This window comes from Dipodomys merriami, unplaced genomic scaffold, assembly GCF_024711535.1.
Source record: "Dipodomys merriami isolate MVZ:Mamm:240054 unplaced genomic scaffold, mDipMer1.0.p SCAF_35, whole genome shotgun sequence".
Taxonomy (NCBI): Eukaryota; Metazoa; Chordata; class Mammalia; order Rodentia; family Heteromyidae; genus Dipodomys; species Dipodomys merriami.
This window is the reverse complement of record NW_027205048.1, coordinates 11287426-11306373: the sequence shown is the minus strand read 5'-3', so window position 1 is coordinate 11306373 and position 18948 is coordinate 11287426. Positions and strand designations below refer to the sequence as shown.

The window sequence follows — 18948 nt, the reverse complement described above, 5'->3', positions numbered from 1 at the left end:
GTGGCAGTTCAAACCCAGCCTGGGCAGAGAGGTCCCTGTGAAACTCTTATCTCCAATAAACTCAAAAAAGCCAGAAGTGGCGCTGTGGCTCAAGTGGTAGAGAGCTACCTTTGAGTACAAAGAGACTCAAGGACAGCATCCAGGCCCTGAGTTCAAGCCCCAGGACCACCCCTCCTTCCCCCCCCCCAAAAAATCTCATGGATGCTGGATGTTAATGGCTCATGCCTATAATCCTCACTACTTAGGAGGGTGAGATCCTGAGAATCGCAACTTGAAGCCAGCCCAGATAGACAAGTCCATAAGGCTTTTAGCTCCAATTAACCAGCAAAGAGCCAGAAGTGAAGGTGTGGCTTAAGTGGTAGAGTATCAGCCTTGAGTGAAAAAGGCAGGCAAAAGCTTGAGGCCCTGCGTTCAAGCCTTTGTACCAGCGATCACACACAGACCTGATGGTGTCACCTGGCAGGTGGTTCTACTAGGTGCTCAGTTGACAATTTACACAAATGCCTGTATCTTTCAAAATGTAGTCTGCTGGGCTGGCTGTGAGAAAGTGATGCTCTCTGGACATCAAAGATGCATCCTCTGGCAGCCTGAGCCAGGCCCAGGAGTTTGGAGAGCCGCTTGGCACATCTGATCAGAACTGAGTGAAGGGAATAGCGTCATCTTTGGGAGAACAAGCTGCCAAGGAGCTCTGTACTGAGACAGAAAAAGATTGACTCTGACTGGTCACACTTGACCAGGCAAAGACCTGAGCCCCACCCACCACTGTTCTTTCTGCTCACATCCCTTTTCCCCAGGCTCTACCACGGAGGGTGTTTGCCTGCAGTGGGATTCTGCTCCTACCAAGACGTCTTCGAGCAGAGTTCTGCAAGGCTCAGATCCCAAAGGGGGAAAACTCTTACCTCTACCTCTTACCTAGTGGTCAGCCAGCAACTCCCTTTCAGTAGGCCCATGGCACCCATTTCCTGGCCCATAGAATTACTCACCCCACTCCTAAGAGCTATAGAATTCTCAGTAAAGGACTGGGCTACATACAGAATTTGCCCCCCAAATCTAGACCAGAAGAATGTAAGGATTCTGCACCCAAGAGTCAAGAGACAACTGTGGAAGATCCACATCCCCACCCCCACCTGCCCAACACTGTGTGTCTTTAATTCATTAAGGTCTGTGCTCAAATCCTTAGAAGTCAGTGAACCACAGAGCCCGGACTCACAAGCTGCAGTTCTGTGCATGAAAGCCCTCAGAGAGACGCACTAGGTAAAGGCAACAGCTTACACGGGAGCCCTGGCTTCCAAGCGGCTCAGGCCTGATACCCTAGGACAGAGCTGGCGGAGAAACAACCCCAGTGTCCAGGTGGAAGGTTTTATTATGTTTCACAACCATGAAAAGAGAGGGAGGCGGTGGCTACAGCAGATATTTCAGATGGAGGAATTGGCCCAGCTCTGCCCACCCCACCCCGACAGCCTCCTTCCCCGTATCTATCTCTCAAGAGATCCATCCTGGTGTCCTAACCCTGCAAATTCAAAAATGCTGAAAGGAGATAGGAAGCGTGGGAGGAACACCATTGGCACAATGGAAGCAGAAGATGGGAGGAGGGGGCTTTGAGGAACGGATGAGAAACGCGTTACAGAAAACCTTTTCCACTGAGGATGGCGTTGGGTGGAACAGGGTCCAGCCTCCTTAGACACACATCATACGGGGCCCTCTGTGACCCCCTCGAGAGGTACGCTGGGCACACTGTCAGCCGTGGGCCTCTCCTCCTTCTTCAGCGAGGTGGGGACTCGGAGACTAACGTAGGACTTATGACATGCCATGTTGGCCAGAGGAGGGTAGTGCTGTCGGTAGCAAATGTAGGCAAAAATGAGGCCAATCACTCCACCGACGAAAGAATCTAGGCAGGAGAGACAGAGAGGAAACAGGAAATGCATTACTTTTGCTTTGGGTACAGCCAGTGCCAGTCCCTAGAATGCACTCCCCTACCTGCTCCAGCAACCAATTTGTCTTTGAGCCCCCGGAAGACCAAAAGAAAGAAGGACTGCTCAAGCTGCAAATAAATACCCGTGGCCTCTGCTGGCATCATTTCTACACTTCTTACCTGCCTTCGCATTACTTCTTTAACTCACACAAGCAGTGCCTGAGCTCATGCTTATATTCCTGGTTTCTGGAAGATTCCCAACCACCTCTGTGAGTTATAGAGCTAAAATTGTTTTTGCAGAGAGACAAGTCTCACCGGAGACCCACAATCCCGTTGGTGTGGCATAAAAACCCGGCGGGGGCACTGGCCTCTGCCTGGAGGAAAATGGTTTCCCAGAGATGAAATGAACTCGAGTCACAAAGTGAATAAAACATTTCACCATACGCCAGGTTGGCAAACTCAGCCGGCCTCTGCTGGAAGGGCCTCAGTCCCATGGATGTGCCGCAGATCTCACCACATCAAGGAGAAGATGGGGAAGATGAGGCGGGAAGGCCTGCCTGCACATAAGGTAAGACCCTCCACCGAGGGCGACCCCAAGCCAGTGTCCAGTCAGAGAACCTCCATGGAAATGGTCCATGCCAAGGGACCCCACTCAGCGTGTGCATGCACAATCTAACCCCCTCGATGTTCTTGTCAAAACACTCTAGCACCATGGAGCGCTTCTCCTAACCAAAAGAAATTCGGACTGCTTAAGTTGGCTGCCATGCTGTCATTCTCTATTTTCACTTACATGTTTCATTGAATAATGAAAACTTCCTATGCACAGGTAGCATCAGCCCCATTTTTCCCTGAAAAACTGAGCTTGACCCCTGGTGTGTTGAGTCTGCAGCTCATGCCAGTCCAAGGTACTAGGCTAGGCCCCAAATGGGTCCATTCCAGGCTTGATACCCGCAGGATTCGCGGTGGCCCAGCCTTCAGAACACAGGGGGCCCAGGGCTGAGGGAATGTCTACCTGGGCTCAGGTGAGAGGCCACAGGGTTCCCCAAGGATCAGGGTTCAGGGAGGTAAGTTCCCAACCCTTCCCTGGAAGCCATACACTGCAGAGAGACCTCAGTTAAAGGCTCTCGGTTTAATTCTCTGTCTCCTGCAGAAGGAATTTTGAGTAACTGTCAAACTGATGTATCTTTCCAGAAAAAAAATTGCTCAGCATATAGATATTTGTATCAAACTTACAAGTCTTCTTTTGACCTTAAAGGTATCTAGACTCTAGCACTATCAAAATAATTTTTGAGGATTGGAGAAGATATTATGTGTCATTATCTTTCATAGGAATGTTTCTACTTCTGGCATTTCCAGGAAGCTAACAGAAAAACAAAGCATGCCAGAATGCATAGCTTTAAGGTCTTTTAAATAAATGCAGCGCTTTAGTTCACATAATTTTCTTGATCTACAACAGTAAAATAGATAAAAAGTAAAACAATAATAATAATAATAATAGGTACTAGGATTTAAGCCCAGGGCTTGGGCTTGCTGGGCAGACTCTAGCAATAGAGCCACACTCCCACCCCTTTTTGCTTTCACTATGCTTTGAATAAGGTCTGTCATTTATACTTGGGCTGACCTGGACTGTGATCCTCCTACTTATGTTTCCCGTGTACACAGATGACAGACATGCACCACTTCACCCATCTTTTCATTAGCTGAGATGAGGTTTTATAAACTTTTTGCCTTGGCTGGCCTCAAAGTGTGATCTTCCCTATCTCTGCCTTTCAATTAGGAAGAATTTCAGGCGTGAGCCACCATGCCTAGCTAGTATTATTTTACTTCTAAAGCTCATGCTCTACAGCATGCCCAAATAAGTCTCTAAACTGTTATTCTAACCTGTCCCTCTTCCATCCCACTCCAGCATTGTGTGGGGGGAGATACTGGATCCTTCCCTATCCTCAGCCCTATATAGAACTCAGCTATCGTGAGTTCCAACCTCTTCAGCATGGCCATAATTTCACAGTACTTTAAATAAGCTTCTAATGAACTTAAGGGGAAAAAACCCACATTTTATTGCCCAAGAACTTCACTACAAATTCTTGAGCTGGGCCATAAGGCACAGACAACATGATTAAAGGAAGCAGCTGTTCCCACAAAGAATCTCTTCACGTAATCTATAGTCACCAGCCCGTAAAATGTGCCAGAGATTGTTCTAGTTCCAGGTCATCAATTTATCCTATGATATTGCTCTATTATTTTGTCTAGCTTCAGGAAAATAGCCCATGGGTGGGGGAGGGCTGTATTCTTATTAGCATCTAAAATGACCCACATCATTTGCGTTTGAGCCAATGACGATCAAACGGACCAAAGAACGGAACCTGAAAGGAGCACCACTGTGCGTTTCTGTGGCTCAGCATTTCATGAGGTGGCTCATTGACCAAAGACATCAAACCATTCCTGGCATCTGTTTCTCGGGTTTACTCATGCAGCAGCGTGTCAGGAAGTATCAATTCCTGCCAATGATGTTTTCCTACTCTATGGAAGGGAGGAAGAGTGGCACCTGGGAGCATGGGAGGTATGGGAAGCACCCAGGGCAGTGCAGGGCCTTATCTAGGTCACCTGCCAGCAAAACCAATCAGGATGGTTACTATAAAGGTGGCAGATAACATCCACAAATGGGAGTCCATCAAGAGCCTCAAGCAGACTACAGGTTTTTCAATGAGCTCACCTTCCCACCCTGAGGACAGAAAGGTAGGCAGGGGACAAGCAACGCCTTTATAGGAGAAAAAGCCACGTGGGATTAACTTCACCCCAAAATTGGTGGCAAGTGACAGAAAGGCACAGAAAAGAAATCAACAGATCTCACTGTCTCTGGAATAGAAAATGCTGCCTTACTGAGCACTATGTCATTCTTCCATTCTGCACCTGTGTCCAGTGTCAGGCTTGAGGGCCTGTCCCAGGGCATGCAGCTCAACCAACAACACAGAGTTTATAATCCAAAGGGGCAAACCAGACACTAAGTAACAAGAGCTCGGCTTTGAGTTGCAGCGGTGACGCATATATGAAACTTGCTGTCTTTGGTGGGCTGGCCCGCACAGTGGCCAGGGCTGGACTGCATTATGGGTTCTGTTGACAACCTGGCCTGTGGGCTAAGACCTGAGTAATGAGCAAGCAGTTCCCAGGGCATGTAGTGGCAAGAAAGCACCTGTTGTTTCCCAGGCAGAGAGGGAAGAGTATGCATGAGGCTACCAAGAAAGGAAGGAAAAAGAGTCAGCAAATAGGAAAAACTGAAGGTTGCCCTATCTTTTAACATGGGGGCTGTGGGACTGTGGGACACATGGTGACCCCATGTGCTGTATGAGATGGAGAAGAACACAGCCCATGAATCTACCAACCTGATGTATCCCAAACCTGATGCTCTGTGCCACACCCCAATTCCTTCCTTTCCTTCCTTCCTTCCTTGCTTCCTTCCTTGCTTCCTTTCTTCCTTCCTTCCTTCCTTCCTTCCTTCTTTCCTTCCTTCCTTCCTTTTTTCCTTTCTTCTTTCTTTCTTTTGTGCTGGTCCTGGGGCTTGACCCCAGGGCCTGGGTGCTGTCCCTAAGCTTCTTGTTCAAGGCAAGTGCTCTACTTGAGCTACAGCTCCACTTCTGGCTTTTCATTTTTTGGTAGTTAATTGGGGATAAGAGTCTCATGGGTTTCCTGCCTGGGCTGGCTTCAAATTGTGAACCTTGGATCTCAGCCTCCTGAGTCACTAGAATTACAGGCATGAGCCACCAGTGCTGAGCCTCATCCTATCTATCCTAATCTGTCTCCCAGCTAAGTGTACTGTTAGGGCCCTTTACAGCCTCGTTCATGCTCATTTTCCCAGAGCTTAGCAGTGATTTGGTAAATGGTAGTAAACTGAGATGCTGAGATGAATGAACAACATCTGCAAGATGCACTATGGAATTACCACCAGCAGCCACAAAAGACCACATATTGCATGGTTCACAATACATGCAATGTGCTGAGAGGCAAACCTACAGAGACAGAAAGTAGGCTAGTGGCTGTCAGCAGCTGGGGTGGGAGGGGCAGTGAGGAAGGACAGCTATTGTACTTGGAATACATTAGGGGTATAAACATGCTGTGGAATCAGATGGTGGAGATGGATTCAAAACAACCATGAATATGTTCTTAAAAATCCATTGAAGGACTTTTAAACGCCCATTTCCTGCATGGAGAGTAGGAAATGTTTCTCTTTTTCTATTTGTCCTTACTTTAACTGTTTTACACAAATAAATCCTTGCTAAAACTTAAAAAAAAAATCAAACTCCGTGTGTGTGTGTGTGTGTGTGTGTGTGTGTGTGTGTGTGTGTGTGTGTGTGTGTGTGTGTGTGTGTGTGCGCGTGCCTGTACTGGGGCTTGAACTCAGGACCTGGTCACTGTCCCTTAGCCTCTTCACTCAATCCTGGCACTCTACTACTTGAGCCACAGCTCCACTTTCTGGCTTCTTACTGGTTAAGTGGAGATGAGAGTTTCATTGACTTCCTTGTCTGGATAGGCTTCAAACTTTGATCCTTAGATCTCAGCCTCCTGAGTAGCTAGGATTATAGGATTGGGCCGGAACTGTAAATTTTAAAAGGGAGACATTTATGGTGTTAAAATATATTTCAATAAAACTGTCCTACTGTCCTTCCTTCCTTCCTTTCTTTCCTTCCTTCCTTCCCTATTTTTCATTTCTTTCTTTCTTTGTGACCCATACCACATGGATTCCACTGGTACCGGAAACAATGACTCTAACCTAGGTACCTATAATCGCTAATTACACAACAGGCCCAAGCTCACCCCTTCTGTTTAGTTAAAGGACCTTGCAGGTTTGGCATAGGAGGCTAGCTCACCTGCTCTGGCAGCTACAAGCACAAGGGCCTCTGAAGCGGTGTTGTCAAATCTCTGGCAGAAGCACATAACCTGGCGGTCACCATGGCAACATCCAGCATCACTCCGCTGGCTTAGCTTGGAACCTTGCATGCCTTGGGCTTCACGAACCAAGATACCACAGCAAAATTCAGCTCGGGCTAACACAACCACTCCTTGTAATTTTTTTTGTTCTTTTAATTTTTTTATACTACTAGTGAAGCTTCCAGCTTGTGTCACTAAGGAACTCACATGGCACAGAAGATGCACAGAATCTACTTAGCACCACACGGGCTGGTGGGTAGCAGTCCGTGGCTGTCTTTTTTCATAAGACAGCCAGGCACACAGGCACAAGGAGGAGGAAATGAATGTTCAAAGTATAATTTTTAAGAAATTTATTTTTAACAAGATAATCTGCAGGGAATGTGTCTTATAACATTAAACCAGCTAGCTTTATGTTCCTGGAAGACGCGAAGGCACGGGGATTGACTGCCATTTCCCCGAGGTATCTTTCCTTTCCAAGACTCTAGTCAAAACAAGGGAGCAATGGAAGTGGGTCAGGTGGAACAACATGGTATGCTCAGATGAGGTCACAAGGTCACCAGGCGCTAGACAGTCTGCCCAGGGCACCTGTAAGGATGCTAAGCCCCGCCATTCTTGGGGTTTTGACCATAGAAGACGAATCAAGCCAGCAAGCTAAAGATGCAGCTGCATCTGTGGTCTGATTCATAGAAAGCTCTCCTGAGAAGTGTGTGGTGCAACGGGAAGAATGTGGCAGGTGAGGTCAGGTGCTACTGACCCAGCCTGCGGCCAGTGGATCCAACAGAAAGATTCCTATCCAGCATGTGCCACTGGAGTCTTCAATCTGTCTGTCTGTCTGCCTGTCTGTCTGTCTCTCTTTCTCTTTCTCCCTCTTCCTCCTCTCTTCCTCTTCCTCCTCCTCCATTCTCTCTTCCTTTTCCAGTCTCTCAATAACCTATTATCACTGCCCTACCACAGCTAGACAATGGACAGTACATCAGTATTAAGAAAAAATGATGCCTGGTAAGAAAGGAGTATGATTAATGGCTTAAGCCAGATGTGGTGGTATATGCCTGTAGTAGCATGATGGAGGAGGACGGATCACAAATTCAAAATCAGCCTGGCTACAGAGTAAGACCCAATATCCGCAACAAAAACAGATGAAAGGCTGGGTACTGGTGGCTCATGCTTGTAGTCTCAGGAGGCTGAGATCTAAGAATCACAGTTCAAAGCCAGCTTAGGCAGTAAAGTCCTTGAGACTCTTATCTCCAATTAACCACCAGAAAAATGGAAGTGGCACTGTGGCTCAAAGTGGTAGAACACCAGCCTTGAGCAAAAGAGCTCAGGGACAACAAAGCTCCATGACCACCACCACCAACAACAAAACAGACAAAAGGAAGGTGACTAAGTCAAAATCACTCAGATTCGGCATACCTTTATTGAGCAGTGTTAGAGCGGGAACATGTCTTTTGAAAAGGTATGTTAAGTTCTAATCTCCTGTCACTCAGAATGTGTCCTAGGAAAATGGGGTCTAGGAAATGGAGCCTTTATAGATGTACTATGTCAGAAGGAGGCTGTGGGGCTGGACGCTGGCAAATAATCTTTAAAGAAGGGGCGAAATGTGGAGACAGGGCAGACACATGGCCAGAACATGGCACAAAGGGGTGGGTAGGGAGACAGCCTTGTGCAGGACAGAGGGAAGTTGGGAACTATACTTCCAGGAGCCAAGAAACATCTGGGGTGCCAGGACAGGCAAAGAAAGGCCTTCCCTGACAGGCTTCACAGTGAGGGCAGCCCGGCTGACGCCTTGAGTTTACACTTCCAGCCTCTGGAGCTGTCAGACAATGCATTTCTCTCATTTGTAGCCATCTAGTTATTTTGTTTGTTTTGTTTTGTTTTGCCAGTTGTGGGGCTTGAACTCAGGGCCTGGCCACTTCTTTTGCTCAAGGCTATTACTCTACCTTGAGCCACAGTGCCACTTCCAGCTTTTTCTGTTTATGTGATACTAAGAATCAAACCCAGGACTTCATGCATGCTAGTCCAACACTCTACAACTAAGCACCTTTCCAGCCATCAGCCACCTAGTTTTAAGTACTACCTTATGGTAGTCATAGGAAACTAGGAGCGGTCCTGACCATGGGCCCTGCCAACAATGAGACCTGAACATATCTGTGACAATATTCCAGGACAGAGGCCCAGCGTGAATGTGCATACTGTCTGTAGCCACTTTCATGTACTACAGTCACCACTGAGATCCTAGGGCCAAAGAGAACCTAAGACACTTACAAAGTCTGCTAGTGGATGGGGCAGGCCCTCGGCAATGAAGTTAGAAGGTAGACAATGAGCAACAGGAGGGAGAGAAGGTATGAGGGACGGGTGGCAATTTCAGTGAAGTGGTAGTCACAGATGGAGATGACTCACAAACCAAGATTAGGGAAGGAAAGGGAATAAGCCATGCCCACATGGGAGAGAAGAGCATTCTGGGTACCAGGAGGATCAGGTGCAAAGACCCCAGGGTGGGATGGGCTTGGCCTGTTCAAGGAACATGCCTACATATGCAGGCATCCGTGCAAGGGACAGGACCTCGCAGGCCACTGCAGGTCAGTTCTAAAGGCTTCTTCTGGCTGCACGGAGGAGGGCAATGAGGAAGGAGAAGACAGACTGGCAGGCGTCTGCAGTACTCCAGGCAAGGCGCGAGGCTCACAGGACCAGGGTAGAGAGAGGAGGGTGAATTACGGAAGTGTGTTGTACACGAAAAACCACAAGATGCTGAGAAGAGAATGCCCTCCTCTATGTGGAACCAAGCGATCCGCTACCCAAAGTCCAGGTTGGGCAAGATTCTCTTGTGTTCCATGTGTGTGCAAAAGATGACAGAGAGACAGAGAGCTGAGACAGAGGGGAAGGGAGAGGAAAACTGAGACACACCAAATGCCATCACATGCTGATGAAAGAGCCTTCCCAGAGGACCCAGTCTCTGCTGGGTATTATGAAGCTCACAATCTTTTCTTTTTGAGGATGGGGGAAGGAGTATGGTCTTGAATTCAAGGTCTCATACCTGCTAAGCAAGGAATCTACCACCGAAGCCACACATCCCCATTCTCTTGCATTTATTTTTATTTTAAAGCTAGGATCTCTTCCTTTTGCCCAGGCCAGCCTTATACTGGGAGCCTCCAACCGTTGCCTCCTGACTGGCTGGAACCACATGTGTGCACCACCATGCCAGCCATGAAAACCTTCTGGGGCACACACTTCAGTGCAAGACATTGTCCAGCCTCCCCAAACACCCACACTTCCAAGACTAATGCTCTCCTAAAGTCTGTGATTGATATTTGCATTTCTTCCTGTTCAGTCCTCAATGCCCAGTCAGGGAAGCGAGCAGAAGACAATGACAGCCATCCTGAAAGCCCTCAGGTGCGACAGCTATGTCTGTGAGGGACACAGATGCTTTCTGGCCTTTGCCTTGGTGGGAATGAATACTTTCTTCCCTGAGACCCATTTTCCTGTGCTGCATCTAGAGATAGATGTTCTTCCTGATCAGTCAACTCCAGGTGTCCCAAGCTGCCTGAGCTGACCAGTGATTCCAGATTGAAAGATTACTACCAAGCTTCACAATCCATGAGAGAGGCCTGGATCTGGATGTGGGGGACCCACCCTGGGAGGGGGGGCTCACTATGCCCTGTGGTGGGCATTCCCAGCTGGGACTCCCCCCTTTGGCTGAAAACCGTAACCACGCCAGAGTGCCAGGAGAGGTAGACACTGGTTTCTGGAGGTGCTCTATTCTTTTTTGCATTTACATTCTCTAGCATGCTTGCACTGTAGCTAAAAACAAACAAACAAACCTAGAGTTAATCACAAAGGCAAACTGTGCAGCGAGGCTCAGGGCTTTGCGTGAGGATCATGGATGAAATTCTCCAGCTTCCTGGTGAACCGAAAGCCAGCATGGCACAATGACACAGGAGTATCAGCTGCAGGGGAACTGATCTAGATTGGCTTTATTTGGGGCTTTTGTTTGGGGGGGGGCGGAGCTTCACAAAATATCTCATATGCCCCTCTCTACTATAGTTACCTGCATAAAACAACACACTGGTGTACCTGGAGTGGACTGGGAAGGCAGAAATAACAGAAAACATGACCATCAGGGCCGGCCTTCTGAGAATGTGGGCTATTTGCTGAGTGTGACTATGTAGTCGAATGACTATTTTCATGTTTGGCACTGTGGCTTAAATCCAAATTGAAATGCAGTCACAAAATCACATAATATTAATGTCATTCACTGAGGTTGATAATGAGCACAGCGTGGGTTTTGCTGATGTCTTCGGGGCTACACACAGATCTCCCTCAGGATGGATGCCCCGCCCGCAGTCTCTGGGCAGCTGCATCCACCAAAGGAAAACAGGCCATTTGTCTCAATCAGGAGCCCTGCCTCACATAGCACCTACGCAGCAGTTGGGAGGCCCTGCTGTCCATCCCTTTGCCAGGCAGGAAACCTTGATGGCTTCCTCCGTGCCTCCCTTAGTTACTGCGCATTGAATGAGTGAAGTTCCCCATTCCAGAACACTGCTGTGCCTTAACACAGAACCAGGGAAAGAGCAATGGAGCTGAGGCGCGTTGTAGACGTCAGCCTCTCAACTTTGGCAGTGTTCACGTGGCGGGGGGACGGAGCCGGGTTGTGCTTTGTAGGATATTTAACATTCCCAAAGCTGAGACAAGCAGAAAGCCGTCTACAGATGCTGATAATCATCCTAGAGATCGAGCCACCCCATCGACCCGAGAGAAAAGCAACAGTGGAATGGAAGATAGTGTAGGTAAAATGAGTCTCCCTGTGTCTGTCGGAGGACCCAGGGGAAGGCAAACTCTTCTCCCACTGTCAGGGGTACAAACTAAGCAGCTAGTACTTGGACCATGCAATGCCCTACACAAATGGGTACATGTTCAGGTTGGCTATAGAAGTCTACCATTACACAGTGTTTTGGGTTATCTCCCTCCCCTAAACTGTGGCCCTGAATATCACTGACCATCCATTCTCTTGCTTGGCATTTCCCATGGTATATTCCAAGTCTCCTCTCTACTGCTCCAATTTCTCTTGCGTAGCTTTTTGACAGAAAGGTTTGAGAACCCCAGGTGCTGTCAGTAGGGCTTGGTTGCTCTCATTCATAATGACTCCAGCCGTCGCTAAAGCCAAGAGCTGGATGCCAATTCTTCCAGGACAGCCACATCGGGCAGTGGTGGTACTGTACACATGAAAACCCAGCATTCCTACCCAACAGGACAGCACCTGCCACCAAGTCATTTGTTTAGAAAACACAAGACGTCCTTCCTTACAAATGATGCATTAGATGTGTTATGCAATGGTGATTCCAATTTGCACTTCTGAATTGCATTCTCATTTATACACTACATTATGGCATTCAATCTATGAAATCTATGAAATAGTCAGAGATTTTCATTCCTGTGCTCATTCCTGCAGTTGGCAGGAATACAGGATACTCAACGCACGCAAGACCATTGGTCCATGCTACTTTTCCTGGGGAAACTCCTTCCACTCCCCTAGGTTACCATAAGGACCCTATGGGACAGTAGTCCTGGCTCCATGCTACTGTGGAAAAATGTCCTCATTACTGTTGACTCAGTGCCTCCCTCCTTTCTTCCTCTGAGGAGCCTTCATCCAAGAACTTTATCCAAATCACTGATAAAACTAAAGAGCAAAGTGGGGGGCGGGGGAGCTATGACCACAGCCCTGCAGGTCTAGCCTAACCCACCTTCCCTGGGGAACCTCACACACTGGTCAGCACTTGGTGCTTGGGTACCCAGATACCAAACCATGTGGCGGCATCTCTCCACACCCTGCTAGAGGCATGGGACTTCCAAGAGGGTGAGCTCTAGGAGGGAGGAGGGTGGACCTGAGGCTGGGACCTGGACAGTGTGAAACCCCTCAGAGAAGATGGGGAGAAAAGATCTCCGTGAGGAACTCCCCTCCCCTCTGGCCTCTGCTGTTTCTCTACCATTTGAATGAACTTGGGGGAGTGGGGGCGGGGAGGAGGCATGGGAAGTGAGGAAAGCAGCCAGCTAGCTGCAGAACTAGAATGAGGAGGAGAGGGACACGGGGAAGGAAGGGGGGGGGCGCTGAGTCCCAGGCTGGTTGTGGAAGTGCATGCTTCCTGACAAGCTAGAGTAGAAAAACTTAATTGGCTTTGTTTAAAGTCAGCCCTCACAAGGCAGCTCGTGACCCGATCCAGCTCCTAGATCAGGGCGGCCCAATCATGATCTGTAAACCGTCCTCTGGGAAACACTGCCCTAGCACCTGCTGCCCCAGAGGCCAGACTTCCCGTGGCCGTCACTTCTGTCTGTGTGTTGGGCAGAGATGTTTGTTTTCCAGGCGGACTGTGAGCTGCAGTTGTGGCAGGACCAAGCTCTTCACTTGTTTCTGTGATTTAAATTTTAACAAATACATCCTTTGAAACAGCAGCCATAGTGAGAAATACACCCTTTGGGCTGGTTTTGCCATAGGAGATGGGCCAGATCTGAAGCTAGAGGCAAGTGATCCAGCCGGGAAATCACCTGTGGGTGGGTCTGAGGCCCAGGCTGACTCCACACTGAAGGCCTGACATTCTGATAGATATCAAGCACAAAAGAAGACAAGGAAGAGCTCTATTTTTTTTCCAATATGGGCAGCTTGAAGGCCAGAACTCACACAAACAGGCATGTCTGCTCCAAACTACATCCACTCTGTCATCTCAGCCCACTCTGGATTCTGGTAGTGGGAGCTCAGTTCTCCCCAGTCCCACCCATCTCTACACGCATCCCTGGAGAAGGAGACTGGACCTCTCCCAGCACTGGGCAGGTTCTGGGGAGGGACTCACCTTGCCAGTGGTGTTTGTAGTCACACATGCGGGACAAAGCGATCATCATGGCACAGTACAAGGGCAAGATGGCGGCACAGAGCCTCCAACTCTTCCCCCGTCCACTCTCAGTGAAGCAGTGGAGCTTGCCCGCCAAGTAGAACGTCGTGAAACCAAGGCCTGAAAAGGCAACTGCCAAAGAGAAACAGCAGGTGTTAGTCTAGCAGGTGCTGAGTGGAAGGGCCTCAGGGTGTCCTGAACATCTTGTCTGCCATCTTTATTTGCCAAAGCCATGATGGTACCAGGAACTATTGAAATAGTCTACGCTCCTTTTAGAACCACACTGGAGTATCTTTCATCTGTGGGAATAACCTTTCAGGCTTGCACACAATCAAAGCCTATTCTAGTTCATTCATTCATTCACTCAACAAGTTTGATGGGTATCAACTAAGTAAACAGGCAGGCACGATGCCAAGTGCGTCAGACCTGTCTCTTTTCTCAAAGGACTCCAGGTCTGAAGGGCATGGTCATGCCATTAGAGAATTCTAAACTAAAGAATTCTATACTAGCACTAAAGGCGGAGCTACTAAGATCTCAAGGGAAAGAATAAGGCAGGGGACTGGAACACATCCCAGATTTTTGGTACATAGTGGTGGCCTTCATCAACCATGATTGTATTGGCAAATGCCTTGGAGGAGTTGGCTTCATGGAAAAGCCAATCATGACAAACATATGTTCTCTCCTAGGAGAGATTCTTTTTTAGAATCACAACCACCCATGGTGGTGCCAAATCCATAGCTAAAAGTGTAGCAGAGGTAATCCCTGAGCTTCTCAGTCACATCAACATGGATGGGATGGAAGGACACCTGTTCAGTGAAATAAGCCAGGCCCAGAAAGGCAAATACGACATGTTCTCACTCGTGCATGTATGTATAAGCTCACAATCTGATCTCATAGAAGAGAGATGAGTAGTGATCACCAGAGGCTAGGAAGAACAGCATGGAGGAGGAAAAACACAGAACTTGGTTAACATGTACCAAAATACAGTGATATAGAAGGAATTTGTTCTAATGTTCTATGACACAGTAGGATAATTGGAGTCTAAAGCAAGTCATTATATATTTCAAAACAAGCAGAAGAGTCCATGAGATTCTTATCTCCAATTAACCATCTAAAAACCAGATGTGGAGCTGTGGACAGCAGAAGTAGCCAAAGGATCCTCACACAGAGATGATATGTGAGAAAATGGAAAGACTAATTATCCCCACTTGATCCTAATGATGTATGCAAGTGTCAGTGATCACACTACCCCATAAATAGGTGCAAATATTGTATCCATTAAAGAAAAGGAACTAATTCTGATAAAAGGATAAGTTGGGAGTTGAATAAGGGTTAAGATCGGTCTCTGAAGGCAATGAACAATAGCACTCGGTCCTGGCTACACAGGAAGTTATTTTTAATACCTGGAAAACTTAAAAAAAAACTACTAGCAGCTAGCTTCCATTGCCAGACATATGTCTATCATATTCTGGTGTGGTCCCTGGATTAGTGTGGCTCCCACATGGTATGTCTGCACATGTGCATGAATTTGTGGGCGTGTCCATACACGCGTGAGGATCTGAGCTGGCCAGGGGGTTATAATGGCAGCCTTGACTGGTCTTGGAGGCTTTGTGTGGAAGCAGGTGTCACAGCTCCTCATCTTCTCTGGATGCCAGCGATACCAACAACTTTAAGAGACGGCCTGGAGCTGGAGCATCAGCCTGGATGCCAGCTACACCAACAACTTTAAGAGACGGCCTGGAGCTGGAGCGTCAGCCTGGATGCCAGCGACACCAACAACTTTAAGAGACGGCCTGGAGCTGGAGCGTCAGCCTGGATGCCAGCGACACCAACAACTTTAAGAGACGGCCTGGAGCTGGAGCATCAGCCTGGATGCCAGCTACACCAACAACTTTAAGAGACAGCCTGGAGCTGGAGCGTCAGCTTGAGTACCGTGCAGGACGTTGTCGCTAATGGAGATTGTCAGTCCTACCCCAGATCTAGCTACTGAGTCAGAATCTCCATGTCACAATGGAGTGAAGCCCTGCGCTGAAGCACATTCATCCTCTCTATAAGCAATCACCCAAAAACCAGAAATGACTCGAAGTGGTAGAGTGCTAGCCTTGAGCACAAAAGCTCAGGGACAGTGCCCAGGCCCTGTATTCAAGAACCATGACCAACAAAAAGACAGACAGAAAGACAGAAAGAGAGAAAGAGAGAAAGAGAGAGAAAGAAAGAAAGATAGAAAGATAGAAAGAAAGAAAGATAGAAAGATAGAAAGAAAGAAAGAAAGAAAGAAAGAAAGAAAGAAAGAAAGAAAGAAAGAAAAGAAGAAAGGAAGGAAGGAAGGAAGGAAGGAAGGAAGGAAGAAAGTAAGAAAGAAAGAAAGAAAGAAAGAAAGAAAGAAAGAAAGAAAGAAAGAAAGAAAGAAAGAAAAGAAAGAGAAAGAGAGAAAGAGAGAGGGATGGAGGGAAGGAGAGAGAAGAAGGAAGGAAGGAAGGAAGGAAGGAAGGAGCCTAAGGAAACACACGGGCATAGGAACAATGGATACACTGAAACTTTTCTGAACACTGATCAGCACTCAAACAGCAAAGCAATGCCAGCATCCATTGGACATGGTGCTAAGACTATGTTACACACTGCACTGCCCAGGCCCGTTCTGGATGGTTTGCCAGAATGGATGGGGATTAAGTGTTCTGAAGGAGCTCCATTTGGCCACCATCCTAGGAAGTGCAAGCGCTTCTTCATTCCCATCCAAATGCACTCTGCTCTGTGCCGTCTCTTCATTTACATTCTCCCATGGGGTACCTCCCATGGGGAGGAAGGGTGTGTGGCTGGCACCCATGGCTCCTGGTCCCATTCTGAGCTCTTCCAGGAGGAATAAGGGACTTTATTCAAATCGAACGGCTTCACAAGTCTATCCACCTAATTATCCTGAGTATGGCTTTTTTGGGTTATGGAGAAAAGTCTTCACGACTGGACTCCGAGGAGAGGCCAAATTGGCACCTCAGGAAAACAAACAAGAGTTTTAAAAAGTCAACCAAGTCAAAAGTGCTGGCGGTTTGTGCCTGTGCCTGTAATCCTAGCTACTCAAGAGGCTGGGATCTGAGAATCCTGGCAGGAAGCCAGGACAGGCAGACAAACCAGAGACTCTTATCTCCAGTTAAGCCCCAGAGAACAGGCCAAAATGGAGGTGCGGCTCAAGTGGTAGAGTGCCAACCTTACACAAAAGAGGTCTAGCAAGAGCAAAAGCCCCTGAATCTAAGCTCCAGTACACACACACACACACACACACACACACACACACACACACACACACACACACACACACACACACACACACACACACACATCAAGTGGTAGAGTGCCAACCTTACACAAAAGAGGTCTAGCAAGAGCAAAAGCCCCTGAATCTAAGCTCCAGTACACACACACACACACACACACACACACACACACACACACACACACACACACACACACACACACACACACACACACACACACACACACACACACACACACACACACAATGAAAACTCAGTGAACACAGAATGGATGGTGAGCAGAAATCTGTATGTATCCCCATAAAAATGACTTGGAGACTTTAAGACAGTTGAGTCATCTACTGGAGAAAGTAGTTACACCTGCACCCTGGGCGCCGTCAGAAGATGAAGGAGCCAAGGGGCTAACAGCCTACACCTGACCCCACCTGACCCCGTTGCCCTAGGAGTTCTCATGTGACTCCCTCTGACACCATGCCTCCCTCTTGGAAGTGCGGGTAAAATATGTTCTCCTCCTCACGACAGAAGGCAGTGCCCACCACAGCTTCTCCACACTATGTAGACTCTGTTCTCTGCAAACTGGAGGGAAAGGGGAGTCATAGGCTCTTGTTGTTGCTGTTTAAGTGCTGGTACTGGGGTTTGTATTCACAGCTCTTCATTTTTGCTTGGCTTTTTTTGTTATTGTTGTTCAAGGCTGGCACTCTACTATTTAAGCCACACCTCCACTTCTAGCTTTTTGCTGGTTAACTAGAGCCTCACAGACCTTTTGTTTTTCCCCCAGGCTGGGACCACAATCCTCACATTGCAATTTCCTGAGTAGCTAGGATTACAGTCATGTGCCACCAGGGCCTGACAGCCTACAGCTTGCGGGCATCCAACATCCCCAGCTTTCTTCAACATGTGCCAGCAGACCACTGCACAGTTAAATCCCTGCTGTGTACCTGACTTCCCTCGGTGACAGGATGAAGCTCCAATTTCATGCTAAACCTTACGCTTGCCACTTTCTCCCCAATACTTATACAGTTGTTGAACTGACATAATGTTCTTTGACAAAGGGCTTCTGAAGCAATTCCTTTTGGCCTGAGAGGCATGTTTGAGCAATGGGGAGTTCTGGTCCTTTGCGCTTCTGCTTTTGCAATGACCACTCTACCGAGCCATACTAACTGAACAGGATTCCTTCTGTGAGGCAGCAGGACACCCATGCCTATGAACCACCCTGCCTCGAGATTCTGGAACCCCAGACACCAAGACTCAGATCCAAATTCATCTGAGAGCACCAGACAGGAAGGTCAATGATGTTTTCAACTCACCACAGCACTGTATTCTCTTCTTGAAGAACACACACAGTTGAGTTCTGTGGCGATTGTGAAGCCTTTTATTCTAGCCTGGATCAAGTTAGATGATGTTTACTTCAAGTGAGAATCCATCTTCCCTTTTTTTAGTATATTAAAAAAATCTGGGAATGTGGCTTATTGGTAGAGTGCTTGCCTAGCATGCATGAAGTCTTGGGTTCGATTCCTCAGTACCACATAAACAGAAAAAGATGGAAGTGGCACAGCGGCTCAAGTGGTAGAGTGCTAGTTTTGAGCTAAAGAAGCTCAGGGACAGTGCCCAGGCCCTGAGTTCAAGCCCAAGGACTGGCAAAAAAAATAAATCTTTATTAAACAGAAGGGCTATAGTTACATAAATCAGGCAAAAGAATTTTCAATAATGTTACCACTTCCCTGATTCTCTCCCAGTTTTCCCCTCGCATACCACCCGCAAGTTGCATAGTTCATGTTCTTCCCTTTAAATGCAAGCCTAACTTCCAGCTCAATTAAGAACCAAATCGAGCCAGACATGGGTGATTCAAGCCTGCAATCCTAGCTACTCAGGAGGCTGAGAGATGAGGATCATGGCTCAAAGTCAGCCCAGATAGAGAAGTTCATGAGGCTCTTATCCCCATATTAATCAACAAAAAATCAGAAATAGAGGT

At 47.7% G+C, this 18948-nt stretch overlaps 1 protein-coding gene across 13 annotated transcripts in view; it reads right to left on the bottom strand.

Annotated features, from left to right (window-relative positions):
- Positions 1-1352: 1352 nt before the first annotated feature.
- Plpp4 (phospholipid phosphatase 4) overlaps positions 1353-18948 on the bottom strand; it is a 355511-nt gene continuing 337915 nt past the window's right edge. For all 13 annotated transcript variants that reach the window (XM_069988164.1, XM_069988163.1, XM_069988162.1 and 10 more), the window contains 2 exons: positions 13672-13842; positions 1353-1888 (listed from right to left, as the gene is read on the bottom strand). In XM_069988164.1, coding sequence (XP_069844265.1) covers positions 1689-1888; positions 13672-13842 — 371 coding nt within the window. In that variant the 3' untranslated portion in view covers positions 1353-1688. The remainder of the gene's footprint in view (positions 1889-13671; positions 13843-18948) is intronic.